At 43.1% G+C, this 21,433-nt stretch overlaps 1 protein-coding gene across 2 annotated transcripts in view; it reads left to right on the forward strand.

The window, feature by feature from the left end:
- ptpn18 (protein tyrosine phosphatase non-receptor type 18) overlaps positions 1–19,322 on the forward strand; it is a 32,780-nt gene extending 13,458 nt beyond the window's left edge. The window contains exons 4-16 of one of the 2 annotated variants that reach the window (XM_047375152.1): positions 28–123; positions 5,848–5,886; positions 6,098–6,166; positions 6,281–6,343; positions 6,414–6,556; positions 6,948–7,014; positions 7,300–7,377; positions 8,798–8,890; positions 12,169–12,221; positions 14,104–14,223; positions 14,906–15,087; positions 15,163–15,252; positions 19,002–19,322. In XM_047375152.1, the coding sequence (XP_047231108.1) occupies positions 28–123; positions 5,848–5,886; positions 6,098–6,166; positions 6,281–6,343; positions 6,414–6,556; positions 6,948–7,014; positions 7,300–7,377; positions 8,798–8,890; positions 12,169–12,221; positions 14,104–14,223; positions 14,906–15,087; positions 15,163–15,252; positions 19,002–19,081 (1,173 nt within the window). In that variant the 3' untranslated portion in view covers positions 19,082–19,322. The remainder of the gene's footprint in view (positions 1–27; positions 124–5,847; positions 5,887–6,097; positions 6,167–6,280; positions 6,344–6,413; positions 6,557–6,947; positions 7,015–7,299; positions 7,378–8,797; positions 8,891–12,168; positions 12,222–14,103; positions 14,224–14,905; positions 15,088–15,162; positions 15,253–19,001) is intronic. The other variant, XM_047375233.1, reaches the window with a different exon arrangement.
- Positions 19,323–21,433: the final 2,111 nt, after the last annotated feature.

Genomic DNA, 21,433 nt, shown 5'->3' on the forward strand with positions numbered 1-21,433 from the left:
TGTAAGTTTCCATTGTTTGTCCTGCAGGGGGCGTCAGGTGACTGCAAATACATCGCCTCTCAGGGGCCCCTCAGCTCCACTGTGACTGACTTCTGGAGAATGATCTGGCAGCACAGCGTCAAGGTCAGACTGACAGCATGAATCGCTAGTGTCCAGGAAATAGTCTGATCCAATGTTGGTCAATATATTTACTGAATTTATTAATGAATCTATCACTTTCAGCTGATAAAAATAATTCTGTGCTTCTGCTCCAGTTTTAGTGGAAACTGTTGCAGCCTATTTTATTTGACATTCATTAGTTGAATTCATTCATATTTTTAGAATAAATACCAGAATAAAACAGTCAGTCATTTTCTACTGCTTATTCCATAGTGGGTCACGGGGGAGCTGGTGCCTATCTCCAGCAATCTATGGGCGAGAGGCAGGGTACACCCTGGACAGGTCACCAGTCTATTGCAAGACAACCCAGACACACAACCACGGGGAGAACATACAAAGTCCATGCAGAAAGACTCCCGGCTGGGAGTCAAACCCAAGACCTTCTTGCTGAAAGGCAACAGCGCTACCAACTGCACCACTGTGCAGTACTGAGTAACATATATTTTTGTGCTGAACATTCCCAGAATGTCTGTAACTCAAACTGGTTTACTGACTCCATCCTAAAGCAAAGTGTCCAATCAGAAGGAAGATGAAACAGTTCAGCTAACCACCGCCCTGTGAGCCAATCAGATATGTTTTTTACTTTTGCAGGACCCAATCAGGTGCATTCATAAAAACTCTTCTGTGAATTTATGGTGAACATTGTAATAGGTGGTGGTACCAATTTCAAAGAAAAGGGATCTGGAGAATCTGAGTGAAGTTGCCCCCCCGACCTTCTTCTGGGGAATAATGACTCAGTTGGTAGGGGTTCATCCTGTAACCAGTGGGTTGCAGGTTTGAACCCTCACTTCGTCCGTCTCAGTCGTTGTGTCCTTGGGCAAGACACTTAACTTGTCTTGCCTGCTGATGGTCATGGACTGACATACAGTCCATTGGTGCTGACTGTATGTCAGTCTGGCCCAGGGCAGCTGTGGCTACAGGCTACCACTGTCAGTGTGTAACTGGGTGGATGACTGATTGTAGTGTGAAGAACTTTGGAGTACTCTGACCAGATAAAACACCATACAAGAGCAGGCCAATTACCATTTTATTTTTTTCTTCAAATCAAACAAAACTGGTGTCAAAAGTTTGTGCCGCCATCATTTTTAAGATATTATTAAAAGCTTCCAGAGGTCATCAAAGGTCAACATCTGCCATTAACCAAAGCAAACACAAATGGTGTCCATTGATTTTGCTACTCTGAAGATTTGAAAGTTTGAGTCTTCAGTTCAACCCCCTGAGACACAACCTAAACAGCCCCACAGCATGAAACTACCACCACCATGCTCTACACTAGGTACTGTGGTCTTAGATTTGAAATCCTCAACCTAACGTCTCCATACATTATTCTGTTTTTGTGGCCAAATAGTTCTTTTTTGTCTCATCTGACAGTAAACTCTATTTATAGTGGTTGAAAAAACAAAACTGTTGCCTTAATTGACACATTTTAATGCTTTGAAATGATGACAATACTGTAGAGCAGTCCATGCAGAATAGTTTGTATTTGTGATTCGTATTTTTAAACCCATGATTACCATCTATTCAGCACCGACGAGGTTTGCCATCAATTTGTTCCTTTGCCTATTAAACCCAGATTAATACTGAATAACTGTCAGATGCTGAAGGTTGAAGATGTCTTGGACAAAACGGCAGAAGGACTCACTCGTTGTACATTTATGATCACTAATAAATAAATAAATTGGATAAAAAGTTTTTCTATCTAAGGAAACCCAGCAGATTGCATCCAGTCAGTAGTGACTTGCAGCATTCACTCCTCCTGGATGAACATGTAGAGACAGTGGACAGTCACTGGTGTTGACTTTGCTGCCTGAATTATCAGGCAGCAAAAAACAGCCCTTATTTGTACAAACAGTTAAACTGCATCTCTGCTGCCTGCATGCACACACACTCACATACACACACTCAGCAGTCACTCAGCACCCGTCTTGAGGTAAAATACTGGGACCCTTTCTGCTTAAAATATCCAGTTTGCCTCTAAATCCAGTGTATACCCTCTGTCCAGTCACTGGAAACAGATGTTGGGCTGAGCTTTGTTTTTTATGTAGAACCCGGGGGGGGGGGGGGCGCATCTTCAATGGGTCACACTTGACAGCCTTCCTGGGAACATTAGGAGGTTCAGACCAACTGTGGAGCCACAGATTAAGGAGGACCAGTGCTGGTTGTGGTTCTGATCGGGACCAAATGATGAGGAGTAACACTTCCTTCTTTAAGGTCATTGCCGATGTTTTTCCACACTGGCATTATGTGAACACACACCTAGATGTTCTACAGCAGCATACTTCCCAGAGCCCTGCTTGTGCAGAAGTGCTCACACTGATGGTGAGTTAGTTTATGTGTTTGCAGATCTAAGAGCTGATTTTCCAGGCTGTGTTATAAATCTGGAAAAGGCTTATGGTCCAGTTGTCTCTGAGACTTTCTGTGGAGCATTTTAGCTTAACTTTTAGGGGATGTCCAGCCTCTGAGTCTCCTTTGTATTGTTCCCAGTGCAGGTCGGACTCCTCCAGGGCTGCTCGTGGTTTCTCATTTGTGTTTGTGGTCTGTTTCAAGAGGATCCAAATGGTAGTTTTGGAGAGGACCATGTCTGGTTTTGCAACCTCAGGTTCTGGAGTTTGGTTTTTGCAGATAGGATTTTGTTGGTGTTGCAGCAGGGATGAGGGCCAGCTCCTTTAAGTCTCAGGTAATTGTTCTCAACTGAAAAAAGGCGGATTCAGCCCTCTGGAGCCAGGTTCTGGATTAAGAGCTCCAGTATGCTGGTGTCTTGGATAGGATAGAGCAGCAGATGGATCAGAGCGTCATCTGAATTATTAATGATGTTGCTCCAGTCTGTGATGGACAGACCTGAACTGGTGAAGTTCTAGATTTACTCCTCTATCTACATTCCAACCCTCAGCTGTGGTACCAAGTGTTGTAATTGTGAATCTGAGAATATTATATAATATTTAATATTAATATTTTAATATTTTATCAAATAATATTTGGGTCTGTTAAGGGTTGTCCTGTGAATACCAGCCCATTAAGGCGATGGTATTAGGACACAATAGAAAGGTGTGAGACGAGCTCTGACATTATTGAACAGCATAAACTCTGCACATATATGGAATAAATTCACACAATTTCTTAAAATACAAGAATTTATTAACAAAAATAAGTCAACTCAAAGTCAAACATATTTCAATCAACAAACTCTTTACTTTGCTAAAACAATCCAACTAAACTACCAAGCAGAATTAAAGAATAATGAAGACTAATGGACTATGTACAATATAAACAAGTTGATTAAAGATGATTGAAAATTATGACCAAAAGAGTGATGCAACATTACCATGAAATGTTTATGTTTGAGAACCAAGGATTATCTTGAAGAATCTGGAAATGAAGTTAAGTTAGTCTTGGAACCAACTTAGAAAATAATCAGAAAACGTTTAGACAACCATTCACAATGTAAGATCAGATAAAATATTATTTTAATAAAATCATGTTTTAAATAATGATTTGCTGAATAAAACCAACCTTCTGGATGACTAATTCTCAACGGTGTCTAATTAGCTGCCTTTATTTATTGAAATAATATTAAAAGAAATATTATTAAGGGAATATTTTGGGAAAGAACCAAATCTTTCTGGAGAAAGGAGCTTAATGGTGTTTACTTAGTTATCAACTCTAGTAAATGATGTTAGGGACACATTATTTACTGGATTGAAATCTAACAACTTTTCTGGTAAATATTCTTTAGCAACAAGCTCGTGTTCTTAGCTGTTAGCAGTTAAAGCTAACAAAGAAGCTGCTAGCTTAGCACCAGAATCAAACACACACCTTTAAAATGACCAGTTTAATATAAGGGTTAAAATGCATAAGCGTGGACGGCGCATTATGATCAATGTTCTGTTTAAAATCACCCTTTAAATAAAGTTTATCTTAACTTTAAAAACCCACAAAAAAACCAAACTTCATAAAATGAAAAACGTTTAGATTCAAATTCAATTCAAAAATACTTTATTAATCCCAAAGGGAAATTAAATATTGTTATAGCTCATATTATGAAGGTTTCTTCAAAGAGTCGTAGATGCTGATGGCTGTGGGCAGGAAGGATCTCCTGTAGCGCTCCATCTTACAGCAGATCTGAAGAAGCCTCTGACTGAAGACACTCTGTTGTTGTAGGACAGTCTCATGAAGAGGATGCTCAGGGTTCTCCATAATGTTCTTCATTTTATGAAGAAACCTTCTTTCCACAATGATCTCCAGAGGTTCCAGAGGAGTCCCAAGAATCTAAATCTTTCTCTATTATTCTGCCCAAACCTAACCTCTGACCCATGCTGAGGAGGAGTTGTCTGGGAAACGGCGAAGTTTGAAGAGACATCCACAGTCAACAAACGGTTAGCTTCCAGCTAACCTCCGGAGCAGTGGATGAAAGAAGGCTCGTTGTGACCAACTGCAGATTACCGTAACCATGGTTATGCGGCTCCTGTTGTCCTTTCAGACTGGGCTTTAGACAGCGTCTCTGCAGAAGATCCTCTGGTTCACGGTTTGCTTCTGCAGGCCTCAGAGAGAAAGTCAAGCAATGCTTATACCTTAATTTCCCCTCTTTATGAATGAATACCGGGTACACAAACAGTAACTCATCAGTACTTAACTTGTGCATATGATGATGATCTTATGACATCCTTGGATCCAGTTTGAAGAGTTTATATCTGTTTGCCAGCAAAGAGACATCAGCGTGCTGCCTCTCCAGCCAGCCTCGCACAGAGTCCAGGTAGAAGAGATCGGACCATTGGGAAGGTGGAGGTTTTATGCGGGCAGTGGCTTCATGGGAAGTTCGCTGTTACCCCCAATTCCTAGGTTGGGCCGGAAGTAGGTCAATGCAATTTATTTTGAAAGTTCCAGAAAAGTCTGTCCCGCATTTCCTGTTGTAACTCATGGCTGTGGGTCCCAACAGCAAGTCATTCAATTCAATTCAATTCAATTCAATTCAATTCAATTCAATTCAATTCAATTCAATTCAATTCAATACAAAACTACTTTATTAATCCCAAAGGGAAATTAAATGTTGTTGTAGCTCATATTATGAAGGTTTCTTCAAAGAGTCGTAGATGCTGATGGCTGTGGGCAGGAAGGATCTCCTGTAGCGCTCCGTCTTACAGCAGATCTGAAGAAGCCTCTGACTGAAGACACTCTGTTGTTGTAGGACAGTCTGATGAAGAGGATGCTCAGAGTTCTCCATAATGTTTATCATTTTATGAAGAATCCTTCTTTCCACAATGATCTCCAGAGGTTCCAGAGGAGTCCTCAGAACAGAACCAGCCTTCTTTATCAGCTTGTTGAGCTTTTTTAAGTCCCTGGTTCTGATGCTGCTTCCCCAGCAGATGATGGTAGAAGAGATCAGACTCACAACAGACTTATAGAAGATATGCAGCATCTTGCTGCAAAGACCAAAAGGACCTAAGCTTCCTCAAGAAGTACAGTCTGCTCTGTCCCTTCTTGTAGATGGCTTCACAGTTGCATCTCCACTCTAGTCTGTTGTCCATCAGTTATCAGTTCTCAGTTTGGTTTTCTGCTCCCCAGACTTCCTCTTTTTACTGAATGTTCAAGTCTTTGGAAATGTTTCATGTCTCCAGATGATTTCATGCTGGAACAGCGATGTCTTCTTCACCTCAAGAAGTTTCTCCTGACTAACGTCTGACTGTGTTTCAGGTAATAGTCATGGCCTGCAGAGAGACAGAGATGGGGAAGGTAAGGCTCTGGTCTCCTGTTGATACATCTATCATGGATCATGAAGAAGCTTAATGAAGTCTACACATTATAGACATTTGATATCTTTATACTGTTTAATATATTAGTAACTTGAACATGGGTCAATATAGAATTTACACACACATATACAATGTTTATGTGTATACACACACACAGATATTTCTATGTGTTCTTTGGTCCTTTTCTGCAGAGGAAGTGCGAGTGTTACTGGGCAGCTCCTCATCAGTCTGCAGCATTCGGACCTTTTACCGTCACCACTGTAAGGACACAGACCACACGGACCTGTAAATACTTCAGATCTTCTCCTGTTGGAGGAGTTTTCAGAACCCAGGGGCTGGACTGATTGTAATGTGTTGTTCCTTTAAATATCCAGCAGGTGGAGAAGCGATACAATGAGGACATTGTGGTCAGAACTCTGACTGTCAGCTACCAGCAGGTAGAAACTCACTTTTCTTAACTCCAATAGACGTTAGATCACACCTTCATCTGTTCTTCTTCTCCTGCAGGATGCCCACTCAGTGATTCAGTTTCAGTACTTATCCTGGCCGGATCATGATGTTCCCTATGAGACAGCAGGAGTTCTGGACCTGCTGGAGCAAGCCAGAAGAAGCCGAGGAGCTGATACTTCACCTGTGCTGATCCACTGCAGGTACACGCAGAGACACACATTGAGACACACTGAGAGACACTAAGAGACACACTGGAGATACACACTGTGTCCTCCTCTAATCTGTGCTTAACTCCACATCATCTCTCTGGCTTGTTTGTGCCAAGAGCACTAATCACAGGTCAGCTGGTCATTAACATTCAACAGGACAGATCACACATATGGCAGCTCAACGCACGCACACACACACACACACACACACACACACACACACACACACACACACACACACCAACCAATGCACAGAGAGCAGGAGGCTGTGAATATGTAGTAGGTAACACCTGCTATCAATGGCACAGTTAACATGCACGTTGCATCTGTTGCTGTATATGTATATTGTGTGTGTGTGTGTGTGTGTGTGTGTGTGTTTCAGTGCAGGCTGTGGGAGGACAGGAGTCATCTGTGCTCTCGACTACATCTATGACCTTCTAGTTACCAAGGTAACACATGACAAGTTCGAAGGAGGAACTATTAGGTACTGATAAACATCTCACATAAATCCAAAAACTGCTGGTTGAAGACCAGAAGGTTTCAAAGCTGGTTAAAGTGATGCAGATCAGACCCACAGAAGCTCAGCATGAGTTAAGAGGAACCATATGAAGATGATGATGCTGATCAGCTGTCATAAACATCCCATATTTTACATGACCTATCTGCTTCAGTAGATGATGCAGGGTCTGCTGCATCTGGAGACTTCATCACTGTTGGTCTCATCCTTCCTACAGCAGATTACCAAGGACTTCAGCATCCTGAACATTGTCCTGGAGCTCCGCAGACAGAGGCCCTCTGCTGTGCAGACCAAAGTAGGTGCTCACAGTCCAACATGTTCCTTTCAAAGGTGTCTTCCCTCGGGTATTCAACAGTACAGGGTCGTCTTAGTCCTGATTCAGGTTTCTAAATTCTCCAGCAGACCTCTTTTGGGGACAGGTCAGTCCAGCAGCTGTAGCCTCCTCTTCCTCAGCCTCCTGACATTAGGAATTTGGTTTTAATTGTCTTGGTGGAAAATGATGGAAATTCCTGGAGAAGATGTGGTCCTGAAGGTATCAGATGTTGCTCTAGAATCTCTGCTGGACTTTTCTGGCTCAATGCCGCATCCCCCACTCACTTTGTGCAGGGTCGCCTTTTAAATGTACTTTCCTTAATCCTTCCACACATTGACTTTTAATTTAACACCTGCTGGGGTCCACGTTTTATATATAGGACTGCAAAGCATTTACTGTTCAGTCATGTTGCTTTTATTATCTTTGAAATATAACATATGAGGATTAAACATTAAATATAAGTAGCTACTAAAGACATGTAGAGTCGATTTAAGTATGCATGTAGATTTGCACACTTTATAAGAGCACAAATACTCACATTTTATCAATTTATGAAATGTCCCATGATTCTTTGCTGTAAGGGTGGGTTGAGTCAAATCTAAACACAAACACTGGCTTATAGCTCAGGCTGGCACCAACATGGAGCGAAATCGTAAGTGGCACACAGAAAAAAGACATTTCAGAAAGTCCTGGGAGGAAGAATATTTTTTTTACTGACATAAATTGCAAAGCCGTGTGCCTTATTTGCAGTAAGACACTTGCTGTCCTAAAGGAGAACAATATTCGTCTCCCCAGAAGGTTGCTCAGTGCGGAGGTAAGATGGCCCAATACCGCTGCATCCTTCACCAAGAACAACTATGGGCCAAATCAATTGGCTTGGGGACGTGGTGCGCAACATTATTGCAATTATTAACTGTATGCGCTCAAGAGCTCTCTCACAGCGACAGTTCAGGACCTTTCTGGAGGAGGTTGATTCAGAGAACAAAGATATCCTTTACCACCAAGAGCTGAGGTGGCTGAGCCGCGGGAGAGTCCTCAAAATCTGACAAACAAGAACAGTGACACTCAAGTCCCCTCAGATGATAAATGGATTTTTGACATGGCTTTTATGGTGGACATCACTGACCTGATGAACATCCTGAATATTCAGCTTCAAGGAAAAGAGCAGATTATCACTGAGCTGTTTGACCACATAAAGGCCTTCAGGTCGAAGCTGCAGCTACTCTGTCGACAGTTTTAGAAAGTTTTGCTTTCTAAAACCGTGGAACTGTTGGATGTTACCAGATAAAATGAAGCTGATGAGACATGGAGGACTTGACTTTGAACCGATAAGAAATGAAGGTGGCAGGAGATTCATTAATAATTCATCTGTTTCTGATTTGTGGTTTTATTTTCTCTGCAGGATCAGTACCGGTTCATCTTTACTGCAGTGATCAGCATGTTTGAACGCTTCCTGCAGACGTCGGATGTTCAGCTCTACTGCAACTTGCCTGAGGTAAAACACAGCAGAAACAGGCTTCTGAGGGTTAACTGTTGATCAGATGAAAGTTCCAGAGCATGCAAGACAGGAGGAAGTCCCTCAAAGCACTGCAGAAAGAGGAAGTACTGTAACTAACTTCCTGTATGAAAATTCAGAGCTGCAGCTTGACAATAGGTTGCTCAGATCTCAGAGAAACATTTGAGCCGAACAGATGTAGGATGATCACTGCTCGCTGGGGGTTATTTATTTTTTTCCTGTTTTTGTGGCAGCTGTGTGTCTGAGGAACATCTGACAGGTTGGTGTGCCAACGCTTGGTTACTCAGTCCTTTTCATTTTAAAATGCTGTTTCTAAAGCTCTTCTGATACTCGTTTTATACCGTTTCTCAGCCATCCACATATTTACAGAAGAAGGACTGGTGTGTGTCCTTCACCCAGTTTAATGGGAAAGATTTGATGTGGTATACACGTACAACAGTTCAAACATTGAGTGCAAAATAATTTAACGTGATCATAACTTTCATTAAAACTAATATCAAAACCGATGTGTTTCATCCTCTTTGTGGAACATCAGTTTGTTGATGGTGAAGTCAGGTGGTTCCTGAAAGTATCACCAGAAACAAACTGAGGTATGAACCTAATAAGCAGTGCCATTAGATCATTTTTATACACATCTTCTACACCCACTACCTGCCGATTGGTGCATCAGGTTCTTCTTTCTTCACCATCTACATTTGACTTTCTGAAGTTTCAGAGCTTGCAGACCCTCCTGTTTTCTGTCCGACCTCATCGGTCTCTTACATCATTCTGGAGGAAATTTGGCCCACACTTCTTTCCAAAGTTGCTTCAGGTCATTACACTTTGCAGACATCTTCTGCGGCACAGCTCTCCAAAAGTCTCACCACAGCCTTTTAGTCCGGTTGAGATCTGGACTTTGACTGGGCCATTCTCTTGTAGATCATATGCTGTATTGTTTTTATCAATGTTCTGTTGATGAACTGGTGTGCACCAAGATTCAGCTGTTGGACAGATTGACTCATAGTTGACTCTAGAAAACTTTGATCTACAGAGGAAATCATGATCTAGTCAAAAACTACAAGGTACCTACATCATCAACCTTCTACCACCGTGCTTTACAGTTGGTATGAGGTGTTTGTGCTGATCTGCTGTGTTTGGGTTTGCCCAGACATGGTTCTGTGCGCCATGGTCACATATCTCTGGTTTGGTCTCGTTTGTCCTGAGGACATTGTCCCAGAAGTCTTGTTATTCATACAGAAGACGCTTTGCCATCTAAGTCCTGCTGCCATCTTGTTTTTGGAAAGAAGAAGCTTTCCCCTTCAGCTCTTCCAGGGAGCCAGACTGGTGGGTTTTTTTCTAAATAAACTTTTCCTTTTTAATCATCATATGGCTGATTTTATGGAATGATGAACTTTAAATAGTTTGGAAATGGCCTTATAAACGTTCACCGGTTGATATGTTTATAAATGAGTTGATTTACAAGGAATAACCACTAGAGGGCATAAAAAGTGGCGTAACAAGTAATCTAGGCTGTATGGTCGACAATATGGACCTACAGATGTTTCAGATCTTCGTTCTAGAACTCTTTTCTTGGTGTAAAGCTTATTATGACTTGGGTTAGTGTTTCGGACCAACTGACAGGGATTGGTCAGTTGGCTTTTAGAAGAAGCCTGGAGAGGTGTCCTGGTGGCTGATCGGTTTAATTCAGATGTTCAGATACACCTGAGGGTTCAGCAGACATTTAACCAAGTAAAAATGACCTAAATCAGCTGCTATTGTTGTTGAATCACGCTGAACCAGCACACAGCCGAGACGGTATATGCTCACCACTAGCGGATCATCTCACTGTCATATTTCTTGTGGTGAGGACCCAGAGGTAATAAGACAAGCAGGCAGGCCAAGTGGATATATTAATTTCATTTAAATAAAGGACTTCCCAAGCGATCAGCCTGAGGGAAACTGGAGGACATCAGTCAGGAAACAACAAAGCTACACAGGAAAACAGAAGACGTTGGTTAGGATCTGATGAAACTGACAGGTGTTTAACTGCTGGGAGGCTTGATGAGTGGCATCAGAAGCAGGTGTTGTTAATCAGGAAAATGTAGAGAAGCTGGGGAAGCAGGTGAGCAGGGAAACTGAGGGAAGAAGACTAAACAGAAAATTAACAGGGCACAAAAGTCTCTAACTGAAAAGAGATTTTAAACCAATACAAAGAACAGAAGTCAAGAGAGAGCGAAGAATGTCCAAAGGACCCAACCCCTGAGACCTGTGGATCATGTCAGCACCCCACCATTAAGGGTGGCTCAACAACGCCCTAGATAGTCCAGGAGACAAAACCAAAATGGCCATGTGGGTGAAGCCAAAAGCCAGCTCTGATTAGAGGCCAAGTTATTGCCATGCAGATTAAGTGACGGACTAAGAAGCTTGTTTCTTAGACCCAATGTAAGTGAGGACCTGAAATTTCAGCCGGACACAACAGATCAGATTCAAAAGTTTATTAAAAGTTCTGCATGGTGATCGGCAGGAAACCCCCAGCGGCCGACTCAGGAACCTCTGAAGCCAGACAGATGGGCTAGTAGCTGAGCAGAGACCTGAGAGTAATATTATACTCGGAGAAAAAGCCACTAACCTTTTCAGAATCCGTAAAGGAACCAGGCAGCTGATTTTCAGCTCCTCAGAGTGTTGGCGGGGCAACAGATGGGAAACGCTCCACAGGTTCTCAGGTTTACAAACCCAGTGAATGAGCACATTGCGTTGGTCATAGAAGGGAACAGAAACGAACGCATGTACGGGGAGGCAGATTCAGGTGCGCAAGTGAAGCGGGTGAGGTCTGATTAGGAGCAGGCTGGGAAGGAGCTGGTGAATGTAACCACTGTGGTTAGAGCAGCAGACAGACAGGAATGAAGCAGACGAAACAGCCCAGAATCATGACACCCAAAGTGTTAAGTCTCCTTTTCTTGGGAAACAAGGAAGTTCTGTTTGCTTACAGTATCATTTTATTTTATGAAGTACCTCCATAAAAACCAAAGATTATTTTTATTTGGAATATTAAAAATGTATCCAGAAAATGTTCCAAACAAAAACACATTATTGATCTGAAATCTGTTACTATGTCAACAAATCAATACAGTGATGAGCAAATGTGTTTAAATAGATTTAATTTTGAGATAATCACTAAAGATTTTAATGAGCTGAATGTTTCTGTTTGGAACGAAGGTTCTTCCAATGCTGCAGTTCTGCAGAACCCTAAACTGAACCAATTTCTCTTCTGTCTCCAGGTGAAAATACGGGAAAAGAAAACCTCAACAGCAGCATCATCGTCCATCAACAGGTACAAACCAGTTTGTTTCTCTCTGTGTGTGTGTGTGTGTGTGTGTGTGTGTGTGTTCCTGTCTTGGCATCACAGTGAGAACCATTTTCCCGATTTCACCATCAAATTGAGGACCGTTTGTACCCAAGTGAGGACACTTTGCTGGTCCTCACGACCTATTTTGCTGACTGTTAGGTTTAAGACTAAGGTGTGAATTGACTTTAGGTTAAGGTTAGGGTTAGACATGCACTGGTAATGGTTAGGTTTAGGGTTATTGTCAGGGTTAGGGCATAGGAAGGGTTGAAAATGACTGAAAATCAATGGAAGTCAATGGGAGTCAACAGATGGTCCTCACTACATATAGCAAAACAAGAGTGTGTGTGTGTGCGCTTCAGCTTGAGGTGTTGAATTAACACTTTCTCACCTTCCTCTGTCAGTCGTCATCCCACCATCTCCATATGTCACCAAGTCACTGTGGAAACCAGGCTGAGGAGACACTGGGGCGGGGGAGATCAGAGGGGGAGAAGGGGATATGGAGGTAGAACGTGAGGAATGGTGTGAGAGAAAAAGGAAGTGTGAGCTGGAGTAGGTTGTCGAAATAAAAGTGAAAAAGGGAAGGAGAAAACCAGGAGAAAGAGGAGTTGGAGGACGAGCAGCAGCAGGAGGAAACAGACAAGGATCTCAAAGATCAGCTGTTAGGCAGGTCTTACCCATCTAGTGAGTTCACAGTAACCATGGCGATCACACAGCTGGAGGAGGAAGTGGAGACCAGATTAACTTCCTGTAAAGATGTATTGAGCAGTAGCTGTTAAAGAGACCATCTGGTTCAGTTTGGCTGAAGCCAGGAAACAGACACGATGAAAAATCAAACTAAATCTGATTCTTCTGGCTATCAAGAAGAATCTGACCTGAGATGATGACCTATCTGAACCTGTACAGTTGGTGGGCCTTCAGTCAAACTGCTGCAGTTATCCATGTGACTACTGAAACCTAGACTCGCAGTATGAACACCCAGACTGTGGAAACCAGGATCAGTGAGGCTGATCCAGGTTCACAATGTGACACACCAGGCTTGACGTGGAAATCAGGGCACGGTGCTGACTTGGTGTGCAGTAACTCGGACTCTGCCTGAAGAAACTTGGTAAAACTTGGTTTTGTTGCTTGGAAACACCCTCCCCCACACGCCTAGGTAGATGAAGAGCGATGATGCTTCAGTGACATAAGCTGATGCACCAGGAACTGTAGGAAGTAATCAGGAAGCAGCTTGATTCTGCCTCCCGTCACGCATGAAACCGATCTGCTGATCTGTTTTCTCACTTTGAACTCTGTGGCTTTTCTAACAGAGGAACTGTAAACAGAACTTCCCTCACAGAAAAAACCTTTAAGTTCAGCTAATTTTATCCCCTCTGCTACTTCATTTCTTTCCTACTAAACAACAACAGAGTTTCCATCAAGTGCAAAACTGTTCATTCTGGTTCAGTTTAATATCAAAGCTGCATGTTAAAGCATTCATTTCAGAACTAAAGTTCTGGCCGTCTTGTGGCCGGATTCTGGAGGAGCTCAAGGAAAGTAAAAATACAGTACCAGTTTGTGTGACTGTGGAAGTTACTGGGTGGTAAGTTGGTACTGCTGGTGGATCCAGGTTTAAAAGCTTCAAAGGTTCTGGTGCTGAAACTCTCTGCCAGTGATTTTGGTGTTTGTTCAGTCAGAAGATCAATCAGAATCAGGGATTTGACCCAGGTAGTACAGCATAGTACTAGAAAAACTTTACAGTTACCTGCTAATAAAGTTCATGTTATTATGTTGTAGCTGTAGGGCACCACCATCTGGAGAGTATTTTTATCAGGGTTTGTCTTCGTCCTGTTTCCTATGTCCATACATCCACTTTTGTTTCTGAAAACAGATTATCAAAGAGGGCTACCATGAATGATACGTATGCTGTGGTCAACAAGCCCAAGCAACCCCACCAAACCACATCAGAACGGGCCTACTCTTCTGTGGTCACACCCAACCCTGGAAGCAGGTAGAGACAGACACATCAGGTGGACTTTTGACAACAACTCAAAGAACACTGAGCTAAATATTCTCCACATGCTCCACTTTAATTAGATGGCTAGAAACACAACCAGGACTTCTAGGCTATTTTCAACCCAATCAGCACCAAGGACCAGCAGCAAGGTTTAGGACAAGTTTGCAGGAGGAATGGACAAAATACCAGCAACACCATTCACTATGGCATTATTGGTATCTTCAACGCCGAACCACCTCTAGGGTTAGGATGTGTAGGCGTAGCGTTGCCAGGGCAGCTTTTCAAAAAGTGTTGCAATCAAATGTAGGAATTATTGCGCATTCTTAAACAAACAGAAAAGTTTAAAGCACAATCATAGCAGATGACACTGTCAATTTACAATGTCCTTTGGACAGATGAGACCAAGGAGAGATGTTTGTCCTTAATGCAGCACCATGTTTGGAGAAAACCAAGCACAGCTATAATCAACCCAGGCAGCACATCAACTCAACCAATGTTGTAAAATGTCACTTTACTGATTAAAGAGAACCACATACATTTCTGTTACGCTCTGGTTTGCTAAACTGGCAAACGGAGTGAAGGTTTTTGGTGATACAGTGAAGGTAAGAATCAAACTGACCCTGTTTTTAATAGAGTCAGATGACTAAAGATGTTCATGTTTCATATCTGCCTCCAGGAGTCTGCCTCCATCTCATCACTACGACAACGATTTCAATGGAGCATCTGCAGCTCCCATCTACAGCACCGTAAAACCCAGAGTTAAACCTCTGACCCTGCCACACTCAACCTCAAACATATACGACATTGCGACACCAACCAGTCAGTCGAGGGAGGGCTCGGACTATGACCTGGTGTCAGGTTAGTCACAAAGGTGGATTCGAAGGAAAGGTGGAGGGATGAGGATGTCAACATATGACTTTTTTTATCTTCCAGCTGAACATCTGTCAGCAGCTGATGATGAATACGAAGACATTTCTTCTCCTGTGTCAAACGTTAGCAGTTTCTTTTCGCCCGGTGGCATTGGTGAGTACGCCTGTACTGTAAGAGATGCAGATCCTTCGACATTGTTTTTGATCCCAGAAATGCAAGGTTAGAAATCGGAGTCTGTGGGTTTAAAGACTACAGAAGAAACCCTAGCTGTTTTTAGGGACTGGAGTTCAAAAACTGATTAAAATCCATCAATAAATCAGCTGAATACCACCTTAAAACATCAGAAGAGTAAAGGGTTTCCTGTCAAAACAGGAAACAGAAAAACGGCTGCCCGCCTTTATTCTCAGCAGGTAAGTGTCTTTACTGGTCTCTGTAAAAACTCAATCAGGCAGCAGCACTTCATTCGAAATGCTGCTGCCAGAGTCTTGACCAATACCAGGAAAATGGATCATATCAGAATCGGTTTCTTAAATCATTGCACTAGATCCCTGTTCATCAAAGAATAGATTTCAAAATTGTGCTATTGGTCAATAAAGCCCTAAATGGTTTTGGGCTGAAAAACATTTCTGAGTTGCTGGTTATGTAGGAACCATGTAGACCCCTCAGGTCTTCAGCGATGTGCTTGGTCCGTGTTCCCAGAACTAAACAAAGCAAGGCAGCATTTATGCCCCTCTTCCACTAGTCAGCACAGTTCGGAACGGCTCTACTCTCTTTTTAGACTTTTCCATCGGTGACATGGAACCGTTTCTATTTTTAGTTCCTGCTTGTTTACGGTTCCAACGGTTCCTAGCCGCGCTGAAAATGTGACATCAGAAGATTGTGGGTCACGGATTGGCTGGGGGGTGGAGTCACTAGTCACAGATAATAATTAATATCTTCAACCGTTAAATTATTTTATGCTGGACTCATTGTGTTTATGAACACTATAGCAAGCTAGCATTAGGTAGCGTTAGCTTCCCCTCACATGTCCTCTGAGTGGTACTGCTCCATGGCCTCCCTGGATCTCCTGTACCGATCCAGATGCTTTGTCTTGCTGCCTGCAGCCATTCTGGATGTTCTTCTCTCTGAGTCTGACAGCAGCCACAGAGCAGCAGGTCCTCCATTGTTGTTGTGTTTGTGTCTCTACTAACGTCAGGTTACCGCCTCGCTATGATGGTCCCGCTCAGATTGAGATGGTACTCGACTGTAATGGAAAACGAACCAAACCGCGTAGAGCCGACCTGAGACGAACCGCTGTGCTGAGGAAAGGGGCATAGGTTTTCATGTTCTTCAGCTCTGGAACAAACTGCCTGAAAACCTAAGAAGTTCAGAAACGGTTTACTGCTGCTTACCTGTGAAGGTCAAAGCTTTTTTCCTGTTTATCTTGTTTCAGCTTTTTATTAGCTGAAATTTTGTCATTTTAAGGTTTCTTTCTTCTCTGTGATGATGTCTCATATTTGAATGCGTTTATTTGATGCTTGACATTTCTATTTGATGTATCAGGTCTTGTTTTTATGGCTGCTTCTTTGTTCTTCCTGTAAAGCACTTTAAATTACCCTGTGGATGAATGTAGCTATACAAATAAATATGCATTAGCCGTACATTCATATTTCACAAAGTCCCCATAACTTTGATAATAACTAAACTCACAGGCAGCACAGCAATGACTGATGCTCATAGGTTTTCCAACCTGATTACTGGTGACATCTGCCTGTTTAGAGTTTCAGATTCCTAACCTCTGGAGAAAGTTGTGGGTTTTCTTTTCTGCCTTTACAGCTGACTGTTTTCTCAGCTGAGTCACTGGTAATATGCCTCAATAAGAACACAAATGCAGGCATCATCTGTGTATCAACTGCCATCTAGTCCAAGTCCTGCATGATAAATACACCAGTAGGAACACAGTAATGTGAAAATGCAGCACTCCAAAACTAAACAAATAGTGAGATTAATGCAAATGTTCTTGTCATGCCAGCTCAGCCGTCTCGTGTTGGGGTTTACCCCAGTGGATGAGAGGGTCGCCTCCCTGCGCCTTCGGGTTGGAGACAGGTCTCTGACTATCATTTCAGCCTACGGGCCAAGCGGTAGAGCGGAGTACCCCGCCTTCTTGGCGTCCCTGTCGGGGGTGCTGGACAGTGCCCCTCCCGGGGACTCCATTATTCTGCTGGGGGACTTCAACGCCCACGTGAGAAACGACAGTGACACCTGGAGAGGCGTGATCAGGAGGAATGGCCTCCCTGATCTGAAACCAAGTGGTGTTTCGTTATTGGACTTCTGTGCTAGTCACGGATTGTCCATAATGAACACCATGTTCAAACATAAGGGTGTCCATCAGTCCACTTTGCACCTGGACACCCTAGGCAGGAGGTCGATGATCGAATTTGTTGTCGTATCGTCAGATCTTTGGCCGTATGTTTTGGACACTCGGGTAAAGAGAGGGGCTGAGCTGTCCACTGATCACCACCTGGTGGTGAGTTGGATCCGCTGGAAGAAGAGAAAGCTGGATAGACTTGGCAGGCCCAAGCGCATATTGAGGGGAACGTCTGGCGGAGCCCTCAGCCGGGGATGTATTCAATTCCCTGGTCCCACCTTTGACCAGATTCCGGGGGATGTTGGAGACATAGAGTCCGAGTGGACCATGTTCTCCGCATCTATTGTCGATGCTGCTGCCCGTAGCTGTGGCCGTAAGATCTGCATTGCCTGTCGCGGCGGCAATCCCCGAACCCGGTGGTGGACACCGGCAGTAAGGGACGCTGTCAAGCTGAAGAAGGAGTCCTATCGGCTGTGGTTGGCTTGTGGGACTCCTGTGACGGCTCACGGGTACCGTGAGGCCAAGCGTGCTGCGGCTCGGGCGGTGGCAGAGGCAAAAACCCGGACCTGGGAGGAGTTCGGTGAGGCCATGGAGAAGGACTACCGGTTGGCCTCGAAGCGATTCTGGCAAACCGTTTGGAGCCTCAGGAGGGGGAAGCAGTGCTTCGCCAACACTGTTTATAGTGGGGGTGGGAGGCTGCTGACCTCGACTGAGGACATCATCAGGCGGTGGAAAGAGTACTTCAAGGATCTCCTCAATCCTGCCATCACGCATTCCGTGATGGAAACAGAGGCTGGGGACTCAGGGTTGGACTCTTTCATCATCCAGGCTGAAGTCACCAAGGTGGTTAAAAAGCTCCGTGGTGGCAAGGCTTCGGGGGTGGATGAGATCCGTCCTGAGTACCTCGAGTCTCTGGATGTTGTGGGGCTGTCATGGTTGATATGCCTCTTCAACATTTCGTGGTGGTCAGGGAAAGTGCCTCTGGACTGGCAGACTGGGGTGGTGGTCCCCCTTCATTAGAAGCATGACCAGAGGGTGTGTTCCAACTACAGGGGATCACACTCCTCAGCCTCCCTGGTAAGGCCTACGCCAGGGTATTGGAGAGGAGAGTCTGGCCGATAGTCGAACCTCGGCTTCAGGAGGAGCAGTGTGGTTTTCGTCCCGGCCAGAGAGAAAGGGTTAAACACTGAAAGACAGGGCTATGTGGATCATCTGTAGAAGGTGAGCATTAAGTTGTTGCCAGCAGAAGCTCGGACGATTCCCCTCTCCAGAAAGGTGTCACAGGTAGACACAGAGTCAGGCCAGGTGTAGCTTCTAGGAAGAGAAAAAATAGAGGGAGAAAATAAAGAACTGAAATAATAACAAATAACACAAAGTTGGAGAGTAGTTTGAGAATGTAGCAGAGAGAGTGAAAGTGGTCAGAGAGAGTGTGAGAGAGTCAAGAGGAATGAATGAAATGAAAATGTAAGTCTTTTAATCCTAAATTAGAAGAACACCAACATTTAGACTTCTTTATTTGCCTGATTTTCAGTGTTTTTGTTTTTTTGTGATTCTGCTTTAGGATTTAACTGCCGCATCCAGAAGCCTAAAGGACCCAGGGATCCTCCAGCTGAGTGGGGACGGCTGGAGAGGTGAACTGATGAACTGGCTTACAATGGACCATCAGACGGGACTTGATCAGTTATCCATGAGGAATAAAGTTTGAGTAGTCAGGATTTAACAGACCGACATCACGGTTATTTGTTCAGTTACCGTAATGTTCTCAACACATGTATACAGTTTCTTTTTAAAATTGTACGAAGAGCTTCGGTTGTGTTTCATGAGGTAATGATTTTAAAAACTTTCTTAAGTCCAATTAAACTTCATAAGAACCGAAGTTTTATTTTATTTGTTTCTTCACATAGTTTTATAGGAAAGCACATGGCTTTATTTAATGTCTCAGCATCAATATTACAGCTGTTTTATTTCCAACAATAGTTCATATAAAATAGATCAGGGAAAGTAAAGTTAGTATGTTACTATGGCTTTGCATATATTGCACATATCTAGGGATTTTCCACTTCATTTTTCACAAGCTTTTTTAATTTAGCTTAATCTTTCCATTAAAGGTGACCCCTTATACTTCCTTTTAAACATTTAGGATTGGTCTATGGGTTACACATGTTAATGTTAATTACTTTTTTTGCACAAAATGATTCTCAGATAATGAGATTTCACCTCCTCAATTTCCCCCTTTTTGTGTTCCTTTCAGAATGAGCTGTTTTAGGGCTCTGTCACGTTTATGCAAATTAGTGGTATCTGGCCACGCCCCCAACCCACACTTCATACACGTGAAAATGAAACTGAAATGTATTAAACACAACAATAAGTACTTACATTCCTGGCATCTGCAGATTTGCCACCAACAGCAGGGATTGAATTTTTCTTCAGTCTTTCTGTAAATCCTCACCTGTTCTGATGTGAGTTCTCAACACAATCTGTGGTGAAGTGATTCGTGCAAACCAGGACTGTCTACAGCAATGTGACTGGGGAACATTACCCTCAAAATTAAAATTAAGCCACAAATCTCTGTCATCCGATAACAGGAGAACGTGCATCGACATGTGGGTCTTTGCAGCCAACAACAGAACATCTGCCTTTGGGGGCAGCCATTGTAAAGATGTTATCCTCTACTGGAAATCAAGTGGGTGGAGCTCCACTTCAGTTGCTAGTCAGGGGCGGGACTCAGGTAACGTTGCTAGGTGCCTGTGTAATTGTGACGTCACAATTACACAACTTTTAAACTAACTGTCTAGAAAACAAAGCATTTATTTACAGCCAAAAAACGGCTGAATGTTTTTGTATTTGGACTGTTTGTAGAAGCAGTAGAGACCCAAATGGAAGTATAAAAACAATCAAAAAGTGAATATTGCATACTAGGTCCCCTTTAATAGAAATTACAACACTGAAACTGTGGTCTGGGCTTTCATATGTTTCGGGTTTAGACTTCAGTGGAATTGCCCATTTAAAGTAACCACCTAGTGGTCAAGTCTTGGTTCCTGGGGCTTGGCTGGTCCCAGCCTCAAAAATCTACAAGAAGTTCACTCACCTGCAGGGTGGAATGTCAAGGTCAAGTGCTATAGGAGTCGGGTGACAGGCCACGACAGTTAACTGGTGATCTATTTCCAAGCCTCACAATCTGGCTGGACATGGAATGTCACCTCACCGGCAGGTAAGGAACCTGAGCTGGTGTGTGAGGTCACAGAACACTAGTTAGACATTGTAAGGTTCACCTTTGGAATTCAGCTTCTGAAGTGGACTGTTTTGAAGGGGAACTGCAGACCCAAAGTAAGGATATTGTCTGGTGATGGAAGGAGCACTTCAAAGATCTCCTCAATTCAGTCACCATGTCATCTAAAGAGGAGGCAAAGTCTGAGCACTTGGGAAAGGTGAGTCCATTACTGTGGAAGAGGTCACCAAGGTAGTTAAAAAGCTTCCCAGTGGTAGGGAACCTGGAGTCGACGAGATTGGGCCTGAGATGTTGAAGGCTCTGGGCATAGGCTTTATAGGACAGTTATGGTTGACAAGCCTGTTCAATGAAGGACATATGTGTTGTGATAATTATGAATATATTATTTCATATTAATATTTTATTAAATAATAATTTGGTCTGTTAAGCGTTGTCCGGTGAATGCCAGCGCAATGAGGCGATGGTATTAGGACAATAGTGAAAGGTGTGAGACGAGCTCTGACATTATTGAACAGCAAAACTCTGCACACACGGAATAAATTCACACAATTTCTTAAAATACAAGAATTTATTAACTAAAATAACAAGTTATAGTCAAACATATTTCAGTCAACAAACTCTTGACTACACTAGAACAATCCAACTAAACTACCAAGCAGAATGAAAGAATAGATCAACTATGTACAATATGAACAAGTGAATCAAAGATGGTTAAAAATCATGACCAATAAAGGGATGCAACATTACCGTGCAATGTA

The sequence above is a fragment of the Girardinichthys multiradiatus genome, chromosome 1 (genome assembly GCF_021462225.1).
Source record: "Girardinichthys multiradiatus isolate DD_20200921_A chromosome 1, DD_fGirMul_XY1, whole genome shotgun sequence".
In the NCBI taxonomy this organism is placed as follows: domain Eukaryota; kingdom Metazoa; phylum Chordata; class Actinopteri; order Cyprinodontiformes; family Goodeidae; genus Girardinichthys; species Girardinichthys multiradiatus.